The following is a 21471-nucleotide window of genomic DNA, read 5'->3' on the forward strand; positions in this document are numbered from 1 at the left end:
CCAGGAACTTCTCTGCCAACTTGCCACTGATAAGGAAAAATGTATTTTTTTTGGTAAGAGCAAGGAGTGAATTACTGACTGGAAAAACTGGAAAATCAGTCTACAAATGCAGTAAGATTTTTTTTTTAACTATTGTAGATTTAGAAGCAGAGATCAGATCACATTCATTGCACTTAGAGGAAAAATAAACAGCAATGTTTACACTGTCTTAGCAGAACAAAATCACTATCAACAGAGTGGTTTTCTTCCCTCCCAAACCACAGGGCAGCCCTTTATTTTGTGCTGCTGCAGAACCCTCACCCTTCTGTGCTGGGTGACGTTACCTACAAGAACACGTAACAAGGTAATACTTGTATGGCACTGCATGCATTTCCTGACACACTCCCACGGTGTGTGTCCTCATTTTTCCTAGATCCCTTGCTGAAAAGATTGTGTGAGCAGGCTTTTCATCATGGATGTCAAATTAGATTTTTTCAAAGGAACATAAGGGAGAAAAAACCCTCAGAAAATATTAACAAGAAATGGAGGGAGTAGGATGAAAGGGACAAAACCTCTTTACTATACATAGTCCAGAGCAGGAAGGAAACAAAGAAGACCAGAAGAAATCAAGTAAAAGAATCTCAAGAAAATCCATAAAATCCAGAATCCCTCATTCATTATCTTCTCCAGGAAGTGGAAGTTGCCATGGAGCTGTCCCATGCAGGCAGGACTGGCAGCTCGTACAGGGCTCAGCCTCAAGCACCACAAGCCAAAACTTCTGGCATGAAACTCCAGATAGAAAAAAAAAATTCTCTAGGTAGAGATTTTCTTCTCCTCTGAAAAACTAAAATTTACTTGTGAAAAAAACTTCATGCTGGCAAGACTTGAGTATTGCATTTATTAAATGTTTAGAAGCTACTCAATCTTAACAGAGCACGATTAAGGAATGATACTTAACTTATCTAAGGCCATGGGGTGAAATGATGTCACTCTGTTTGTGGCAATCATTCCTTCTGCTGTCATCACTGCTGTCTCGAGGATTCTCGGTGAGTTATCTCCAGGGAGAAGCAAAAAAAGACCCCCTGGAAGATTAACCTCCATTTCAGGAACATTGTGTCAGCAACAAACGTCCCCAGAGGACTGAGCTCTGTCCTCAGTGCAGCTCTAACTAAAAATCTCTCTTCTTCTTGAAGCTCCCCATTCACACCAAGCCAGAAAATGCAGAGTTTCTATAGGTCAAAATTAGGTCCGTGTTCTATTTAAAGAACAGAGTACTTCAAATAAAAACAGAAGCACACAAAAACAGAAGCACACAAAAACAGAAGCACACAAACCTCATATTTTCTTCAAAAAACTAAGCTAAAAGACTCTGTTGCGACCCCGGGATCTTGCATTGGGGTGTTTATTGTGGGATTTATTATTGTCTCATTGCTTCTTGGAGATGCTGAAAAAGGTCAGAATAGCCAGAAATTATGATAAGAGCATAAGGAGAACAATATAAAGTGTAGGCAACTCCAAGCCTAAACTCAGCTCTTAAGACAAATCCAAATGGCTTCAGGGAGTGCTGGCTTTAAACGTGACCTGATGACACATTTGGTTCTTGGGTGCTCTGGCTGAAAGCTCAGCCTTCACCCTGACATGACAAGTGCTAAACCACAGAGCCTGCTCTGGGTCAGTCCCCATCTGGTGCCACCTTCACACTTGCAAGGGCCTCAGATGAAACCAAGCCATGGCCAGGGAGTTCATACTGGACACAGAACGAGGCAGATGAGGATGACAGGGATAAGAAAAGTGGGTAACAAAACCCCCTTAAATCAGCCAGACAATTCATCTTAAATTCAGTATATCCCTGAGGGCTGATGAACCCTTTCATCCAGCCCCAGGGAAGGAACTCTGCCAGACCAAAATTGTTGGTAAGGAACCCACTGACCACAGCAGCTCTAACTTAGCTCAGCAGCTTACTACACGCCAACTCAAAATCCAGGCTCCACCCAGCAATGGAACAAACTGACTCCAAATGATTCTTAGCACTGGAGGAGCTGCTTTTGCCAAGCACAGAGCCATGTGTAACTAGGTGGCTGGGACAGCACCAGCTCTAACCTTCAAAATTTCCTTCAAAATCCTGAAAAATCCTTGCTCCCAGCCCTAGGGCACCACTGAGCAGCATGTGGTAACTGCTGGTAACAGTGCACAATCCCTCTGTGTTTTCCTCTCAGGTCCTTTGTGGCATGCTGAGACAAAACCAAGCCAAAGCCCAGCTCAGCAGCAGATAAATGACATCTGCCACCACCCAAATTTACACAATATCATAGGATGTAGCCATGCCACTGACTATACACACCCAGGAGAAACCAGGAACTTCCTGGGATATCACAACAAACTCTAAATGATTCCTAACCTGAGGTAACAAGGAGGTGACCAACCACAACCCAAACCTTCCTCAACAGCTCCTTTAAAAGCTTGGCTCTTTATTGAGCTGTATCCAGATGTAACATGGCATTAGTGCTAAATATCCAGGATTTGGTACTGCTGCCATCCTTGCTCTGTGTAATTGAAGAGCAGAGTCAGAGCTCACAGTGATTTTGGTCACTTAGGGTGTGTTTGGATAATTTTAGAGGTGATATAAATCCAGATGTATCCAGACTTTTACTAGATAGACCTTTTCCCTGTATACGATCTAAGTGTGAATTTCTCTACCTTTATACAAAAACTGGTTTCTTCTCCGCCTGCTAAAAATTGAATATAAAAAGGCAAAGATCATCCACTTCCAAATCCTTTTCTCAGTTATCTGTTTCAAAGGTGCATGAATCCAGCAAAGAAATAAAATCAAAAGCAACTGCTAAAAATGGTTGAAAGATGATAGAGTCATGTTTTCCCTAGTTCTTCATTTTAACAACTGCCCAAATGCTGGATTTTGCTGTCTCACCAGCACTGGAAAACTGCTCATCATAAGGATGTGTTTCACTTGCAAGGAGCTCCTGATATAGGTGCAGGTGCTTGAAAATGGAAAACAACCTGAAGAGCTCCCATTCTCCATCTGTTTCTTGCACATTGTTGGTGCAGGGGAACATTTCTTGGATCATTTTCTTTACACAGGAGCACTTTTAACCCTGGCTTTTCACACCCAGCCAAATATATGCCATAAAAATTATAGGGTCTAGGTATTATGTGGGCACTTTCCTTTCAGTCAGAGCTCTCTTTTCAGCTGCTGTGTTTTACTTTGAACACAATACAGAATGAATTCACTTTGTGGGTTCAAGTATGTGCTTTGCATCTAAGCTACATTACATTTGTATTAAGGGTGAAGAAATAACTTAAATAGATGTTCAGAAATATAAAATAAAAAAGAAAAAAAAACCCTGGTGCTTCTTATAGCAATACAGTGGTTAAGCTCATCCTAATAGGTATAAGCTATTTTTCAATTCTAACTTTATTTTTAGCAAGGATAAAGCCTACTGCTCTACAATGGAGATACAAGCTGAGCCTCTCAGACAGATGGCAAGTTCAGGCTGTTACAAAAAATATACTTTGTATCTGTTCTTTTCCTGTAAGACAATCCTGTCTAAGCTCACCTGTGACGAAGCCGCTGCTTAAACCCCTTTTTGGCAACGGGTTCTGTAAAAAACAGATCTTCAACAGATCTCCCACCCAGGACAGGTGGGATGGCACAGCAGGTCCTGAGCTTAGGAGGGAAAAGCTGCAAGGTGCCACACCGAGATTTATAAAAGGGAAAGGCTGGGGCTGCCTGGCGTAGGGTCAAACTATCCCTCTCTCAGCTCCCGGCTCCCTGAGGGAGGATGGCGGCATTCCCTGGGCTGTGAGCGGCATCCCGCTCCCTCCCTCCCTTCCTCAGCTCCCGGCTCCCTGAGGGCCGATGGCGGCATTTTCCGGGCTGTGAGCGCCATCCCTCCCTCCCTCAGCTCCCTGCCCGCTGAGGGCTGAGGGCGGCACTCCCTGGGCTGTGAGCGCCATCCCTCCCTCCCTCCCTCAGCTCCCTGCCCGCTGAGGGCGGCATTCCTCCCTCAGCTCCCTGCCCGCTGAGGGCGGCATTCCTCCCTCCCTCTCTCAGCTCCCTGCCCGCTGAGGGCGGCATTCCTCCCTCCCTCAGCTCCCTCCCTCCCTCCCTCCCTCAGCTCCGTGCCCCCTGAGGGCGGGATCCCCCGGCCGCGCCCTGGCGCCCCCTAGCGGCCAGGAGCGCAGCGCGAGACGAGCCCGGCCCTGCCAGGCGGGAAATCCTCTCCTAAGCCCCCGAGCGAGAGCGCGGCTCCTCTATAGGCGTCCGCGCCGTTCGCCGTCAGGGAGGTGGAAGGGGGCGTTTCGCTCGCCGCTGGCGCAGCGCGCAGGCGCGCGTCGGGCAGCCCCGCGTGACGCGAGGCGGAAGGCCCCGTTCTGGAAGCATCCCGGGCCCATCCCGGTCTGTCCCGCTCGGCCCGGCCATGCCCGAGAGCGCGCCCGGCAGAGCCCCCGGCGGGGCCGGCAGCAGGGCCAAGGGCGCCTACCAGGACCGCGACAAGCCCGCCCAGATCCGCTTCAGCAACATCGCCGCCGGCAAAGGTGCGGCGGCCGCGGGGGGAGCCGCCCCGGGCCCGGGCCGGGCCCCGCCTGGGCCGCGATCGGGGCGGGGGGCGATGGATCTCCGGTGCTGGGCACCGCCCGGGCCGTGCCCCAGGGGTGCGAGCGGGAATTCCATGGGTGCGGTGGCTGGGAGCTGCCCGGGACGGGGGTGCGGCGTTGGGCACTGACACGAGCCCCGGTGGCGCTGGGTTCTGTTCCTTTGTGACTGCCCAGACTTAAAATGGCTGCAGCCAAGTGGTCAGATAATAATGGTTTAAAAAAAGGACTGTGGAAATCAGGCTTGAGCCTGCAGCGTTTTACATCGTTCCGCTCTTTGGGATCCTTTACATTGCCTGGGAACTTAAAATGGGGAGGAATTTTCTCTTTAGAAAAGACGTTTAAATGTTTGTAGTGTTTGTAGTTCTTTAAGTCAGCTTGGAAACGTTTTCTTCTCTTCCCAGCTGTCGCCGATGCAATCAGAACGAGCCTTGGACCAAAGGGAATGGATAAAATGGTAAACTTGGTGTTTTAAATTCTCAAAACATTAAGCTTGCTGGAGATACTGTAAATTCCATGTGCCTTATAGAGCATGCCACCTTTTACCTCAATTGTTTCCCGTGTTCCAGGTGTTTAGGGGAAAGTGGGAACTGAATGGGCATCTTGGTTTTGAAAACTATGTTAAAAATACTTTGAGTGTCAAATGAGAGACTTGCAGCTGGTGATCAGAACTGTGTTCCTGCCCTTTATTCCCAGATTCAGGATGCTAAGGGAGATGTGACAATCACTAACGATGGTGCCACCATCCTGAAACAAATGCAGGTTCTGCACCCTGCAGCCAAAATGGTGAGTGGTTTCTTTTCCATTTTGTGTGGATTTGAGGAGCATTGCCGAGGACAGTGACAGAGCAGGAGATTTTGTGCCTTGTGCTCCAGGAACGTTTATTTTGATTGTGGCATGTGCTTAAGAGTTACAAACTTTTATTTATTACCCAGTGTGTCTTATGCACAATCCCTCTGGACATGTTTTAAAACATTTAAAAAAAGAAATTTTAAGAAAGAATATTAGGAAAATGTAGCCCAAACCTTCATGTGTCATTTAAGAAGGAAAAACTCATGTCCCAAACCATTAGGACAGAAGGGAATGAGTGAAGGTGTGACCAGAAGGGCTGAGGATACTGTAGGTGGTTCTTTGAGATGTTCAGTGTTCTTGGATTTGGTTGTGGTTGGAGATGGAAATGAGCTTCCTGTGACTCTCCTCCAGGGAAGGAAAAGGTAAACCTGTTACATAGGTGTGTTCAGTTTTAAATTTGGGAATAAAAGCTCTGCTTCTGGAAGTGACTTACCGTACCCTAGCTGTGTTTTGGCCAAAGAAGTGTCTGGGTATGGGTAAACAGCACTCTGTACATTTATTTTTTTGCCATAATTTCTCCTTTAGTTAGTAGAGCTGTCAAAAGCACAAGATATTGAAGCTGGTGATGGCACGACTTCTGTTGTGGTCATTGCTGGAGCTCTCTTGGATGCCTGTTCCAGACTCCTTCAGAAAGGTAAATATATTCATTTAACAGGCAGAGACTGTAGGTACTGAAGTCATTTTGTCCTCTTGCACGTGTGGGATGAAGCTTAAAGTAGCTGTAATCGGTTGTAAGGATAAAGGGTGTATCCCACACTCCAGGGAAATTGGGGAGTTTCATACAGGACTGTGGGAAAGCAGTTTTTGAAAATCTGAAATTTAATCAGGGTCAGCCTCCTCACAGGCATCAGCTGAACAGCAGCAGCTTTAGGAATGCCAAGAGAACTTGGAAAAGGTGTTTCTGGGATGTCAGGGATCACAGGGAAATGTGCAGGATTTATCTGTGAGGACAAATCACTTGGAATGTTACAGCTTTAACAGCAGAAAATAATGAGGGAGGTCATACACCAGTGAAGAACATTCTGCTGAAATGCCTTCAATTTGTTCTGACCTGAGCATCTCGAGTTTTAAAATGGAAGGAGAAGGTGAAGAAGAAACAAAAAGACGTGTGTTTGAAAGGGTGAAGTGTCTAACAGGCATTTTTAATCTCTGCACAGGAATTCACCCCACCATCATTTCCGAGTCATTCCAGAAGGCTCTGGATAAAGGCATCGAGGTGCTGACCAACATGGCCCAGCCTGTGGAGCTCAGTGATAGGGAGACCCTGCTGAACAGTGCAACCACTTCCCTCAACTCCAAGGTACAGCTGCACTTGGACTGGCAGATCCAGCCCAGCCAGGCCATGCTGCTTTTCAAGTCTCAGAAAGAGCAGTTCCATTTTGTGTACATCCCTGGGCTTGGGCTGTCCCCCCAGAATCGCTGCTCTGTCCTTGCCACGGAGCAGCCATGAAGAAGATGCCTTGTTAAGACATCTTTGCTTCAAAATTCTGGCATCAAATACTGAAACACAACTACAATATTGTTGTGGAACTGCCGTTCATCAGTGTGAAGTCTCTCACCGTGGTTTCTTTACTGTTGAATCCCTTAGGTTGTGTGTCAGTATTCCAGTTTACTTTCTCCAATGAGTGTGGATGCAGTGATGAAGGTGATTGACCCAACTACAGCCAATAGTGTGGACCTCAGAGATATTAAAATTGTTAAGAAGCTGGGGTAAGAAACAACTTGTAATTAGACAGATTTTGTCTCTGTGAACTCAGTTTCCCAGAGTGCTCCAGTCATGGGTTGTGTTTGTTTCCAGGGGCACAATTGATGATTGTGAACTGGTTGAGGGACTTGTCCTGACTCAGAAGGTGGCAAATACCGGCGTAACCAGAGTGGAAAAAGCCAAAATTGGCCTCATTCAGTTCTGCTTGTCTGCTCCAAAGACAGATGTAAGTCAGATTGTGGCTAGAGCAAATCCTCATCCTCTAGGACTTGGGACAAGCAAACAGAATAACAAATGATTTTTTAAGATGCTGTGGTGTTAACTCTGTGCCACAGCTAGAGTGAGGGGCTGCTGAGTCCTAAAATAAATTACAGTTGGTATAAAAAAATAGTTTAAATTATAAATTATGTTTAAATTAAAAATTGCTTAAACTTAAATTCAGTGTTACCTGAACTGTTTCTAATAGTATCTTGCTGTTACGCTTATTTGTTTAGAACTACAGCATCTTCCGCTGAAGATCGTGGCACATTTTCACACTTGGTTTTCTCTTTTTTTATTTGAAATAGATGGACAACCAGATTGTTGTTTCTGATTATGCTCAAATGGACAGAGTGCTGCGTGAGGAGAGAGCCTACATCCTGAACCTGGTGAAGCAGATCAAGAAGGCTGGGTGCAATGTGCTGCTCATTCAGAAGTCCATCCTGCGGTACGTTAACGCCCAGGCACCAGCTCTCTGCGGCATAGTTGGAATTGTTTGGAAAACTGAAGCCAAACAGTCACACTTGGCAGAGTAACAGAGGCTGTACCTGTAGAAAGTACCAGCACCCAGCACTGTCTGTATTTTGAGTTTGGTGGCATCCTTTGTACTCTGAAGAATTTGAGCACTGCGACCTGACTCCTTTCTTCTCATTTTCAGGGATGCTCTCAGTGACCTGGCCCTCCATTTTCTGAACAAAGTTAAGATCATGGTGGTTAAAGACATTGAAAGAGAGGACATTGAGTTTATATGTAAGGTAAGGTGGGTCATATAAATGAGCAGCAGTGTTTTAAAATCTACCCCCAAACGAACTGCCTAACCAGGGCCAGTTGATTGTGACATTTTTACAAGTTTCATGTTTTGACTATAATGCAAGAGCAGACATTGCACTAAAAAACATTTCTGCTCTGTTTAGCAGTCACACTACTATAGAAGGATTCAGAACAGATGTAAAAGCTATAGTCCCTTCTGCATTTTAATGTCAGATGCAGAAGAACAACATACAGTGTACTTGCTGACTCTGCAGTCAGCCTCTGGATTAATTTTTTTCCCATTATTTTTCCAGACAATTGGAACTAAGCCTGTGGCACACATTGACCAGTTCACCCCTGACATGCTCGGCTCTGCTGAGCTGGCAGAGGAGGTCAACTTGAACGGTTCTGGAAAACTAATAAAGGTGAGCAAGGAGCAAAGTGTTAATACCTACTTAACACCCGTCTGTTGTTTTAATAACTGGTAGCTTTGATGTTTTTTGCTGTGGAATTTATTACACTCAAGTACCTATTTCTAACCTCTGAGTAGCCACCAGTGCAGTGGTTTTGCTTGGCCAGACATCAGTGCTGTTACAGAATTTGAAAGTGCCAATGGCAGTGTCTTTTTGTCCCAAACTTTTTTTGTTCCCCAGTGTCAGTATCTGGTTTTATGTTTTAGATTACAGGCTGCTCAAACCCTGGGAAAACTGTGAGCATCGTGGTCCGTGGATCCAACAAACTCGTGCTGGAGGAAGCCGAGCGCTCCATTCACGATGCCTTGTGTGTCATAAGGTGCTTAGTGAAGAAAAGGTAACATCTCAGTTGGGTCAGTTAGTAACACATAAAGCCTGATTGTGTGTGCACTTGTGTGAAGTGAGGTTTGATGTCACTTCTGTGCTCTCAGGGCTTTGATTGCTGGCGGTGGAGCCCCAGAGATCGAGCTGGCGCTGCGGCTGAACGAGTACGCCCGGACGCTGAAGGGGATGGACTCCTACTGTGTCCGTGCCTACGGGGACGCGCTCGAGGTCATTCCCTCCACCCTGGCTGAGAACGCAGGGCTCAATCCCATCTCCACGGTGACAGAGCTCAGAAACAGACATGCCCAAGGAGAGAAAACAGCTGGCATTAACGTCAGGAAGGTAATGAGGGGTTGGAATACCTGGGTGTTACAGGGGAAATGCTTAATCTCCTAAGGGTTGGACTAGGAAGAGGGCAAGGTGGTACCCTCCCTAAAATTAGAGGGAAATTACAGCTTGTTCTCTCAGGAGCTCACCCTGAGCATTGATAATAGCAGATATGAAATGCTTTATGCACACGACAGGAAAAGTCTCATGTCTCCACAAAAGCGTTTCAGCTGCAACAAAAGCTCCATTTAGAATGATCCATTGGTAGGATCTGCAGTGGAAGGTGCTCATAGGTTGGGAGTAGCACCACAGCTTTTTCTCAGTTGGCAGTGTTGACCTTTTTTGTTGGCTAATTTTTACTGGATATGTCAAGTGCCTGGGGAGAGAAGATGTGTGCTGTAATGGCCCTGTTGCAGGTGAAAGCCCTGTGATAGTCCAGGAGTTGACTGCTCTCAGGATTCTGCTAAAAGAAAAAGTGCCAAGTGTGACTGTAGTGTGTCTTGCACAAAGTGAAGGCTCCTTGTTCCCCTAGGGTGGTATTTCCAACATCCTGGAGGAGCTGGTTGTGCAGCCTCTGCTGGTGTCTTTGAGTGCACTGACTCTCGCCACAGAAACCGTGCGCAGTATTCTCAAGATTGATGATGTGGTGAGTGATGTTGGCATCGTGGTTTGGGTTATCCCTCCTTCACAAGCACCAGCATGTTGTCATTCATTTGCTGTGCTTCAAAATGCAGTTACTGTGTAGAGTATTCTCAGTTTGTGTGCTGCTTAAGACCCTTCAGCTTTTTAATAACTGCAAACAAATTATAAATACTGCACCAAAAAGCAAGGAATTAGAGTCACTAAAGCCCCAGGATCTTTACACATAGAAGGAATTGTGATATATCCTGTGATTTCTTCTGCCTGACTCTCTGTCCTCCCTGCAGGTGAACACTCGAGGATAAGCTGAGCAGAGCGGTGAGGACCACGGCCTCGAGCTCCTGCCCTAGAGCTGGAACATGGACTCCTCACCAAAAGCGCCTCTGTGAATTGTCTTAAACTCCACCAAGACTGATGTACTTTGATCAGCTTTAACTTAAGTAACAGTTGGTTTTCAGAAAGAAAATGCTGTTTTATCAATAAACACGCAGTAGTCTACCTGACTCTTTGCTGTTTAATTTTGTTGGAGTTTGTTATGTTTGGTTACATTTGCTTTTCTCTGCTCCTCTTTAGGGCTGAAACGTGTAAGGCAGCCAGTCACCTCTTGTGATATATTCTAAAAACACCCTTGAAGTGCACTCTAGTAATACTTACCTAGCTTAGAGCTGCTTCTCCCAAAGCTTTCCCTAAGGGAGTGGTGGTACCGCCCTCAGCGATGCCAGGCTAGAGGTGAGGAGGATCTTTGCAGTGGGAGCAGCTCCCATTCCTTGCTCTCCTGAGGTGTGAGGGATTCCTGATGCCATCACATGATCCAGAGCCCCACAAAGGGTGTTCTTCACACAGTTTCCTCCCCCTGCCCCCAGAATAATTGCTTTTCCCAAAGCTGGCTGAGAAGTCAAAAGTACGCTGCTCTATAATAATGCAAATTAGCTTTCCAACTCCTAATTCTTAGCATGACATTTTGAATTTACCCTTTCATCTCCATTATTGCAATACTGAAACAACCTGATTCCTCTTAATGTTTAAAGGAGAGTGTTTCTTCCATCTCTTCTCACATTTCCATTCATGATTGGTTGGAGCTGGAGCTTTTGAGTAAATTTCCACCATGGTGTTGACCTGTTGTTGTGACTTGCCAAGTAGAACAGAGTAACTCTACTAATTAATATACAATCGATTTAGGTGTTAATGTTCTGTGTTAATTATTCATTCCCTGTTTAAAATTGCAAGTAGTGCCTTACCCCAAGGGTCACATCCAACAATGATCTTGGTTTAGGTACTATGATTAAAGCTTTCATCCCCCATTATCACAGAGCTACAATTCTTGACAAGAATTACAGCAACAATTGTGTGTGATTTCATCACAAAAAGTATTTGTAATTTCACTACATTAAACAGGTCCATCCAGCATTAAGTCCTCTTTGCAGAGGAAGAATATTCCTGCTTGTCCTGATAGAGGACAGAATATTCCTAGGTCTGAATATTCCTGCTTCTCCTGGTTCAGGATAGAATATTCCTAGAACAGAATATTCCTGCTTCTCCTGGTTCAGGATAGAATATTCCTAGAACAGAATATTCCTGCTTCTCCTGGTTCAGGATAGAATATTCCTAGAACAGAATATTCCTGCTTCTCCTGGTTCAGGATAGAATATTCCTAGAACAGAATATTCCTGCTTCTCCTGGTTCAGGACAGAATATTCCTAGAACAGAATGTTCCTGCTTATCCTGGTTTAGCCTTACCGTGCAATTGCTTACCTGAAGTACAAACTTCAAGATGGAAAAAGCTTTTTTAATAACTTGAGGGCGCGAAAAACGCGGGCTCGCCAGTGAGAATTGGAGGCTCCCAGTAAAATCCTGCAAGAAGTTACCTAAAAATCCGCACGGGCAGCAGCTGCGAGCGGGGTGAAGGCCAGCCCAGCCGGTGGCCGGCGGCGGAGCTCGGGACGGGCGTTAACGCGCCCCGCCCCGCCCCGGGGCCGCCTCCGCGAGGCGGAGCGGAGCGGAGCCGCCTCCCGGCGCTGCCGGCATGGAGGCCGCGCACCGGGCCGCCCGCCTGGCCGCCTCCTGCCTCCGCACGCCGCTCGACCCGCGCACACGGGCTCCCGCCGCGCTCTACGAGCGGGGGCCGCCGCCCGCCGCCGCGCAGGTACCGCGGGCACGGCCGAGGGGCTGCTGGGCCCCGGGGGACGCGGGCTCCCCCTGAAGCTGCTCTGCAGAGGGCTCTCCGCGCTCCCCCGGCACCGCGCGGGGCCTCCCTGGGCCACGGGACACACACACTCACGCGGGGGACACCTGGCAGCTGGCCCGGCCGCGGCGCCGATCTTTAATGGGCTTGTGGCGTCTGGAGAGCCGATGTAGGAACTGGCCTGCCCCGCCCGGGAAGGGCTGGCCTCGTTCCGCGGGTCGAGAAAAGAAGCTGGGTTTATACACGCCGGTGGCAGCAGCACGTTCTGGGAGGTGGAGGGTGCTGGCGCTGGGGGTTCTGTGTGGCCGCTTTAAATTCGCTGCTTCGATCCCGAAATTCCCATTGTATTAGGTCACTGCTGGGGAAAAAAACACTTAGGGATTTTTGCAGTGAAAACCTGACAAAACAAAAAAGAGCTTATTAAAATACTCCTGTGTGGAAAAGTAGTACTCTGTTTTGTTTTGTTTTGTTATTTTAATAAAGAAACTGGCCCATGACTTTTTAAAACATGCTGCTTAGAACAAAATGAAGCTTTTCTGATGCTGACTAACCTGGCTTTAATAACTTCTCTGACTTGTGTAAGCTTTAAAAATGCTTAAAGAATATTAACTGCACACAGCTGCAAACTGACAATCAGTATTGGAAATACAAGCTGTGCAGAATCCCTGTCATTAAGTTATGGAAACTTAAGTAAGTTATGGAAATGGCATAAATATTTTTGCACCACATCTCTAGTGATTTATTTATAGAGTGGTTATGGAACTAGGAGGCACAGAAGGTTCTGTTTGCTTGTAAATAAAGGCATTTTTAGAGCTGCATAGTAATCAAGGAACAATTACACTTTACAAAATAGTTAATTTTTTTCTTTTGGCAAGTCCTTTTGATCATATTTCCTGTAATAAACATATTGATTACAGGGCAGACTTGGGAATTTTTACAGGCTTTAAATAGGACCCTTAGGGTGAAAATTAATATGCAGTAAGATTATTCCATGTACTTCTGCATTAACATTTGTATACAGGTATGTCTGTGTTACTTTACCATTCCTCCGACTTAATTAGGATAAAGCAATATTAAGAACCTTGTTCCCCTTCCTTCTAGCAGAAAAAAATTACGAACATCTCTTCTAGGATGACTTCGACTTGGATTCAAATACTAACAGAGAGCAGGCCTCCCCTCCAAAGAAAGACTGTAATGAGTGGATAGACTTTTCCAAAATGTACAATTCAAATCAAGAGTATTACTTGAAGCTGGAAGAGTTGAAGAATGCCCACATGGAGACCATGGCAAAACTGGAAAGTATGTATGAGAACAAACTGTATTTAAAAGGAGTGCAAGCCTTGGATAAAAGAAATGACACCTCTCCAAAGTGCTGTAGGTAAGTTTGGGGGCAGTTCAGTTTTTTAGCTGAAGATTCCCAAATGCTTTGCAGGCAGCTGTAAAACAGCAGGGTGTGTTTCTGGGCTGGAAAGTGTTCCACTCCCCACCTCTCATAACCAGATAATCAGAGAAAAGTCAGTTTTGATGATAGAAACTCTCATTTCCTTGCTAATGGTCTGTGAGGTTTAGAGGTGGTTTGCAGCAGGGATTGGGCAGCACATTTAGGAAAGCACAAGGCCTTTCCCAAGTCAGGAAGTGCTGATTTGGTGACCAGCATTAAAACCAGGACCTGCTTTGAGTGCCCTGTGTGCTGCTCTTTTCCCTTCTCTCCCCCCTCAGCCACTCGTTTTTGTTTCTGGTGATGATTCCTTAGAGTGGAAGTCACCGGCTTTGCATCAATGTTGGACTGGCTCAAACCAAGGGGTTTTTTTCCCCCTCTTTATTTTCAAGGCCAACTTGGGACAAGAGTTCATATCAGCCTCTTCAGCTGCACAAATCCTTTTCAGACTCAGACTTAAGTGATCCCTTGGGTTCAAGCGTATCGGACACGTCTGATGAAGAATTAGTGTTTGAAGAAAACAGCAGCAAAGCTGGATCATCCTCATTTGCTAAGCAGCAGATTGAAAAAATGTGGGATGGGTTCTGCCTGGAAGACTACATTTCCCGTGCCAAGCACAGCTTGCCCAGCTCACCAGCCTGCAGGAAGGGGCACAAGAAAGAGAAAGTGTGGTCCCCCAGAGTCACCATGCCCAAGCCCTTCCAGATGACCATCAGAGAAGCTCAGAAGAAAGAGCAGAACATCAAATCCAAGTCACAGATTGAGCTGGAAAATCACTTACTGAAGAAGCAGCTGGAGGAGGAAGCAGAGTGTCAGAAAAAGTTCCGAGCCAATCCCGTGCCCGCCGCCGTCTTCCTGCCGCTCTACCACGACATCGTGCAGCGGAACGAGGAGCGCAGGAGGTCTGTGAGGGAGAGGAGCAAGCTCAAGCTCCTGGCTACCCAAAAGCCCTTTAAATTCATTGAGCGAGAGAGGCAAAAGCGTGAAGCCAGGAAAATGCAGTTAAAAGACCTTTCCCCACCTGAAAATAAAACTAAAGTGTTCAGAGCGAAACCAGTCCCAAAATGTGTTTATAGTCCAGATTTCCGTGACAAGGTAAAGGAGGAGGAGCTCTGCAGGGAAATCAGGATCAGGATGAGAGCTGAGGAGCTGCTACGAAATTCATCTGTACCCAACAGCAGACTGGCCTTAAAAGAGACCAACAAAAAAAAGAAACACAAGAGCACTGAACTAAAGCGAATGGAACACAAGCTCAAGATCGGGAGCGTTCCCGATTTTGAACTCCTACATGAGAAATTCCAGAAACGCCTCCTGCAACAAAAAAAAGTGAAACCCCTCACGGTCTGTGAGCCTTTCGACCTTTGTACTTCGTACATTCCCTCAAAAAAGGACAAGATCTTGAAGGACATGCAAGAGGATGAGGAAAAATTGAAGGAAACACGGTGGCCGTTTGCCTCTCCAAGACGGAAGCCTCAGATGGGGCAGTCAGGGGCAAACCCACATCTCCTGGGAGAAGGAAAATCCAAACCTCCCAAAACCACAGAATCCACGAGACGACGGCTGCAAGCCCTAAGGTGACTGCTTGGAGATGTTCGACTTTATGTATATTTGAAAAGTAGATTTATTTTTTTTTAATTACTATATATTTGGTATTTTATTTGGTGTTATTTTTGGTATTTCTATATATGTAGTTAAATCTGCCGTGCAGTGAATATAGGATTTCATTTGTTCATGTAAGGGCTTATAATATAAATTTTAAAATATTTAAATATAGGACTTAATTAGTATTTATTATTGTTAAAGGAACACTAGTGCATTTTTGTCAGCATGTCCCTAAGAAGAAGACAAATGACACTGGTTTCCCAGGATATTCTGAATCCCTTGAAATGGCACATACATTGTGTCCTCTCATAGCAGCCCTGTTTTTCTCTTTGGAATCATCTTTGCCAAAGCTTCCTTTGAAGTCTTGCTCTAGATTTAAACTGAATTCAGCCTTAGTTTATTTTCCCCACCAGGAATTCCCTTGAGGAAAAGAGAAAGCTGGAAGAACAACAGAAAAGGAACAGAAACAAGCAGAAACAAAGAATGAAAAAATTCCAGAAAATTGTGATGGCTCGGGCTGAGGCCAATGACCCACATCAGAGCCTAGCTCAGATGTCTAAACCCAGATTAAAAACATTCAGGTATTTTGTTGCATTCCCCTGAATCCTGAACACCTCTTTCAACAACGAGAAGGAGAGGTTTGGGATTGCACTGTATGTTAAACATACAGTGTGTAAAAAAATAGCATAGTCTAAGTTTAGGTACTTACACTTGATAAATGAAACATGGTGCAAGCAGCTGGTGAAAAAGTGACCAAATTTAGCATTTCAACTGGGAAATTGTTGCCAACCTATATTGAGCTCAGACTATAGAAATAGATAGCATATAGAAATATATATATATATATATATATTCCACATTAGATTATTATAGATTCAGTAACAGGAGAGTCCTGTGTTTTCTCCATTGATGTATCAACTAAAGAGAAAAAGGTTATAAAAGTCAGAAGGAAAGGGAACAGTGTGGATACAGAATATCCTTGCAGAGCTGGTGTTGGTACCATTTTGGTGCAGGAGTGGGCATTTCACAATTCACTTCTTTGTCCAGCAGGTCCCCACTGAAGAGGGAAATAAAAGCAGGAATATTTCAACTTCACAGTGTAACAGCAGTGGGTGAGGAAGCTGCTTGGTGCTCAGGAGGAATGGGATCCAAGGTTCCCTGCACTAGAGATGCAATGCAGAGACTCTTTGTGTATGACTGAGCACACAGAGAAGAACACGAGGGCCTTCTTGGAGTGCTGTAAGCTGCCACTCCAGATGGCTCCAGCTCTGACACAGCTCTAACCCCATGACTGCTGTTTGGCCTCGTGGTTGGGGCTAATCTAACCCCTTCTGATTTCCTAATCCTAAGAAAAATAAATCCTGTCTGAACAAGTCTTTAGTGAGGTTTGTGATCTGGCCTGGCACAGTGGTACTGCTGCAGTATTGTCAATTTAAAGTGCTGTTATGTGGGGATGGTGAGAGGCACTGACTGCTCTGCCCCTGTTGCTTCATGCCTGGGCAGGATTCTGGGGCAGCAAGCACAAATCCTAATTTCCAGTTACCTGGCATACTTTTAATAACAGGAGCTTTATAATCCGTGTGTCCTCAAGCACATGATCTGCTGACTCTGGGACAGAAGCAGAAAACAGCTGGAGTCAGAGTAGGTGGAGAATTAAGAGACACAGTAGGTGATTGCAGATGTGATTTGGGTTTGTTCAACAGCAAATTTCACACTACAGTGTTCAGTTTAATCAGATGTCAGGAGAGTAAAATGCTGGGTGTCTGGGTGTAAAATGCTGCTGTTGCAAAGCAAGATCACTTCCCTGGTGCAGGTGTTGAACCTGATAATGCTGATTTCAGCACAGCTGGAATGTGTCACACGGCACTGTCTGTCAGTGGCAGACAGACAGACATTCAAAGCAAGGAATGGAAGTTCACGTCCCAGCATGGTGAGGAGTTCAGAGATGGTCAGGGGGAGAGGCTGGAGGAAGCAGAGGTGTAAAAGGCCTCCCCTTGATCTCTTCCTTGCCCTGAAGTGCCTGACCTGCAATGCCAGATGTGCCCAGTTCAGAGGCACGTCACTGACCTGCCTGTCCCACTCTGAGGAAGGGTTACAACCCATTCCAGCTGGATTATCCAATGCTCCCTGTGATCCCAGAGATCATTTCAGTTATGAATCAACAGTTTCATTATCCTGCTCTATTGACTGGGCCCTTGACAAACCAACTCAGGAAAAAAGTGTTCTGTGATCCAGAACATGGCCACCTCTCTTGGGTGATCAACTGCTAAAGTAGCAAGATTCTCACCATCAGACTTGAAAAGTACTGATTTTTATTTAATGCACTTAATTTCCTGTGGTGTATTCTGTTTAATTTTGCTTAGAACAACTGGAAGATCTGTATGGAATCTGCATGTAAAAAACCCTAAATATCCAATTTTTTTACCAAAAAATCCAAGAATCCAAACTCAGCCTCTATTTAAGTCCAGTAGCCAGGATCTGCCTCTGCTTAGCCAAAGTGACTCCTTCAGAGATGAATTGTAGTACCTTTAATGTATCTTGAAGTATGACAACATTTAATTTGTTATGAGCAATTTAACTGCTGTAGAAAATTACTCCTTGTACTATAAATTAATAATGATTTCTCTTGTACTCTGCTCCCCTTAGGAACAACGAGAAGCAGAGAAGGCAGGAATATTTGCAAGAATTGCAAGAAATGGAAGAAAGAGTAAAACAAATGCCATTGCTTTTTGAAAGAGTCGCTCAGGTTGCCTTGTTTCTGAATTACTGATTAATCTTGAATGATACCAAATAAAACATCTGAGGTCTGATATTTTTAGAAGATACTTCAAAAGCACTTTTCAGGGCAATGTTTCTCCATTTCAATCTCTGTTGCCCCATCTCCACATAAATATCAGTCATTTTTGAGATGTGCTTGCACAGGGAACAGAGAACTGTTGTAAATGTGTCTGGTTCAGTATGGCATGTGTAACTCTGACCACAGCCAAGCATTGCTGGTACAGAAAAGTAAAAGCTGGTATTAAATTTTCAAGTGTTGTTTTGCCATTCTTACCTGCAGTGAATAATCATTTCCACTTGTCAGCAGCAATTAATGAATCAGAGGATTAATAGAAATAAAAGTATCAAAAGCCAGGCATTTAATGCATTAGATAACATTTAACCATTGTGGTTTTTCTACAGAATAATGCCAGAATAGCTGCAGAAAAGTATTATTCAAACAGACTGAGAGCACTGGGGATCTGCCCAGAGTTTGTTTCAAAGAAAGGAGGAGCAGCCAAATCACTGCAGTTTTCCACTGCTGGAGATTTTACCTCCATCGCTGGCAGAGCAAGGTACAGATGACTGAAAGCTTTTTCTTTTTACCCACTACGTATGCAATAATCAGAACATTTTCCATGTAGATTTAAGGGGTTGATAATGATTTTCAGTATTTTCCAGGGAACTATTTGACTGTGTGGTATGTTAGCGTTAGTATTTATTTTTGATTGTTTTTCCTGAAGTAAATATTATTTTATAAAACAGAGAAGAGCTGCTTAACCAAACTGTTTATGTTATGTAATGCACTTCAAGGAAAAAAAGAAGAAAAACATTCCTTGTTTGTTCCTTTCATACAAAATTCTGGCAGGTTGCTGTAAGTCACTACCTTTACATTTTAAATTTTTTAAGTGAACTTTATTAAAAATAGTTTTTAGTATCTATTGAGTGTTATGATTTAAAAGGAATAATAAATTTGAAAAAATCAGAATATATAAGTAATACTGTATACTAAGTATACTGAGTTACTTTCTAGCATAAAGAGGGTGTTTCCCCCCCTTCTCTTTTCCTTCCACCCCTGCCAAGGCTACCAGGCTTTGTCCTGGGTTACATAAAGGTGGAAAGCATCTTCCCAGAGAATAAAACCCCACATACAATTTGTCTTTTCAGAATCACCAAGGTTAAAGTGAAAAAAAGGGAATCCTTTGAGGAAGCAGCTGGTGACAGTTCCCAGTCTGAGCAGTCCTGGGAGGAGGAGGAGGAGGAAGAGAAGGGAAAAGGTATCAAAACCTCCACCCCAGATGAGCAGTGCAGTGACCTGGAGGATGGGGGTGAGGCCAGAGCCAGCCCTGATGTCCTTGAGCCTGAATCCAGCCAGCACAGTGCTGAGGGGGAGGAGGACGAGGAGGAGGAAGCCAAGGCAGACCTGTCACTTGGTCATTCCCAGGAGGAAGAGGAGGAGGAAGCAAAAGCAGGCCCATCTCTGGACCATTCCCAGGAGGAGGAAGAGGAGGAAGCCAAGGCAAGCCCATGCAGTGGCCGTTCCCAGAAGGAGGAGGAGGATGAGTCCAGACCCAGCTCCCAGTCTGACAGGCCCCATGAGCATGAGGAGGAAGCTCCGTGTGAGCCCGAAGCTGAGGGTGACTTCCAGTATGAGGATGAGGAGTATGAGAGTGATGATTCTGAGGACAGGGCCAGTGATGAGGAAGGGTACTGACAGGAAGGGCTGGGACTCAGGAACCTCTTACCTGCTGGCTGGGCTTTTCAAAGCACTTTTTGTATTTACAATGGTGCTTCCTCTAGAAACCATCCCCTCCTGTACATAGTTATCACAACACCAAGCAGGCTATGTTCTCTTTTCCTTTGAGGAAAAAAATATTACATCATTAGCTTTTACAGCTGCTCCAGGTGAAGAGAATAACAAAAGAATTCAAATTCCTGAAGAAAATGTTTGAAGCCATCCCTGTTTTGGAATTAATTATGGTCTCGTGTAGAATCCTCAAGGCTTCTCTAATAGCAGCAAGCAAAACATTTGCCTGAGCTTGGCAATAATAGGCACTCTAAATATCCAGATATATCATTAACAATTATATCAGACACCAGAGGAAAACTTGGTGCTTTGCTACACATCCAAAATTCTGTGAATTTTTACCTCTTAATTTAGGAGACCTGCCAGTGCAGGAATTCTGTTTGTTTTCCAGTAAGAAGGCTCAAGTTGGTAGTTTTCACCAAGAAAATAATTTACTTTTGTGTTACTCTTCTTTGTTGCACTCTTCTGTGACATTAGTGCACCTCTTTTCTCAAAATGAGCTGCAACCTCATTGTTTAATAATAAATAAATAAATTACACAGTGTGCTGTGTAACTGCTGAAGGCTCATATCCAGCTCTTCCCATGGGCTGGCAAAGCCAGGGCAGATTCTGGAGCAGGAATTGCCAGTTTATCCCTGGAAAAGGGGAATCTTTTTACCTCACGTAACTCCAGTTGTATCAAACTATGCAAGGAAGTGCTTTAATACCTCTTCTTACACACTGGCTACTCGGGACTTCAGCTACTCCACAAAAAAACTCTCCAAAAAAATGTTTGGGATTTGGATTTTTTCTTATATCAGTAGTACCTTCCCCTACTATTACTGATTTTCTTGCTAAAAAAATCTGTCATTATTTTTTCCTCCTTACTTTGTTACACAATTTCTCTGTGTTTGTAAGTTTTTTAAGCATTCTTTTATTTATTTTTCAACTGTGAACATAACTAATGTGAATTTGAAACTTTTTAAAACTTGAATAAAATATCTGTGAAATTATTAATCCTTGCTTCACAAGGAAGTTTGCTTGTGGTTGTCAATATGCTGTTACTCTGAAGAGTTTTAAAATTACCAATCACATATAATGGTAATTGTCCCTCTAGGAAATCAAATCCTTTTCTGAAAGAAGGCAGAAGAGCTCTAAATTATGGGGTTTTTCTCAGATTATTTGAAGTGATTTCAAAGGAAAAAAATGGCAAATCTGTTTCTAAGATTTGACAGCACTCACCTACGTGTTGTAAAAGAACAAATATGTAATTATTGAACTGCTGATGTAGGGATTAAAATTACCCCTAAAATTCCTCTGAACGTAGAGAAAGTAGCAAAGCCAATGCTTTTTTAAGGTTTTAGAATGAGTGGGGAATCTGTGAATAATTTAGAATGAGTTTGTCACTGAATTTTTAAATATTTTAAATATAATCCTTAATAATTACAAAATTAATGAACATGATAAACATGATACAGCCAGGAAGTGTTAGGACAGATTTTGGAGGTTATGCCTCAGCTTTTTTTAGCATTTCTGGAAAAGAAAAACAGAATTGTGTGGACTAAGGAGATCAATTTGATTATGGCTTCCCAGGATTTCCAGGAAGCATTTCTAGGACATAAAGTGCTAGCAAAATATCTTAAAGAAACCAGCCTTTTTGTAGGAAAAGAAAGATCCTCATGAATGGGTGAACAAACCTTGAGGTATTAAAGGAACCACTTATGGAAATCACTCGGAGCAACAGAGTTTTCAGACAGGGAGGATAATGAGATTTAAGTCAAAAAAGCT

At 44.4% G+C, this 21471-nt stretch overlaps 2 protein-coding genes across 4 annotated transcripts; both read left to right on the top strand.

Annotated features, from left to right (window-relative positions):
• The first annotated feature begins 4350 nt into the window (after window positions 1-4350).
• CCT4 (chaperonin containing TCP1 subunit 4) lies at window positions 4351-10421 on the top strand. Its single transcript, XM_068186109.1, has 14 exons — window positions 4351-4533; window positions 4995-5047; window positions 5287-5376; window positions 5968-6076; window positions 6600-6742; window positions 7031-7152; window positions 7241-7373; window positions 7714-7853; window positions 8064-8160; window positions 8470-8580; window positions 8835-8965; window positions 9060-9294; window positions 9812-9925; window positions 10206-10421. Exons 1-14 carry the CDS (start codon window positions 4416-4418, stop codon window positions 10221-10223), a joined length of 1614 nt encoding a protein of 537 aa, XP_068042210.1. The 5' UTR covers window positions 4351-4415; the 3' UTR covers window positions 10224-10421.
• Window positions 10422-11889: 1468 nt separating this feature from the next.
• On the top strand, window positions 11890-20700 carry FAM161A (FAM161 centrosomal protein A). Of its 3 annotated transcripts, XM_068186110.1 has the most exons (7): window positions 11890-12061; window positions 13231-13478; window positions 13931-15112; window positions 15554-15721; window positions 17787-17886; window positions 18321-18472; window positions 19065-20700. In XM_068186110.1, exons 1-7 carry the CDS (start codon window positions 11942-11944, stop codon window positions 19609-19611), a joined length of 2517 nt encoding a protein of 838 aa, XP_068042211.1. In that variant the 5' UTR covers window positions 11890-11941; the 3' UTR covers window positions 19612-20700. The 3 variants fall into 3 exon arrangements, with proteins under 3 accessions (XP_068042211.1, XP_068042212.1, XP_068042214.1); XM_068186111.1 differs by lacking the exon at window positions 15554-15721; XM_068186113.1 differs by lacking the exon at window positions 11890-12061 and having other exon boundaries at window positions 13307-13478; window positions 13987-15112.
• The last annotated feature ends 771 nt before the right edge of the window (window positions 20701-21471 follow it).

Source organism: Anomalospiza imberbis, chromosome 3, assembly GCF_031753505.1.
Source record: "Anomalospiza imberbis isolate Cuckoo-Finch-1a 21T00152 chromosome 3, ASM3175350v1, whole genome shotgun sequence".
NCBI lineage: Eukaryota > Metazoa > Chordata > Aves > Passeriformes > Viduidae > Anomalospiza > Anomalospiza imberbis.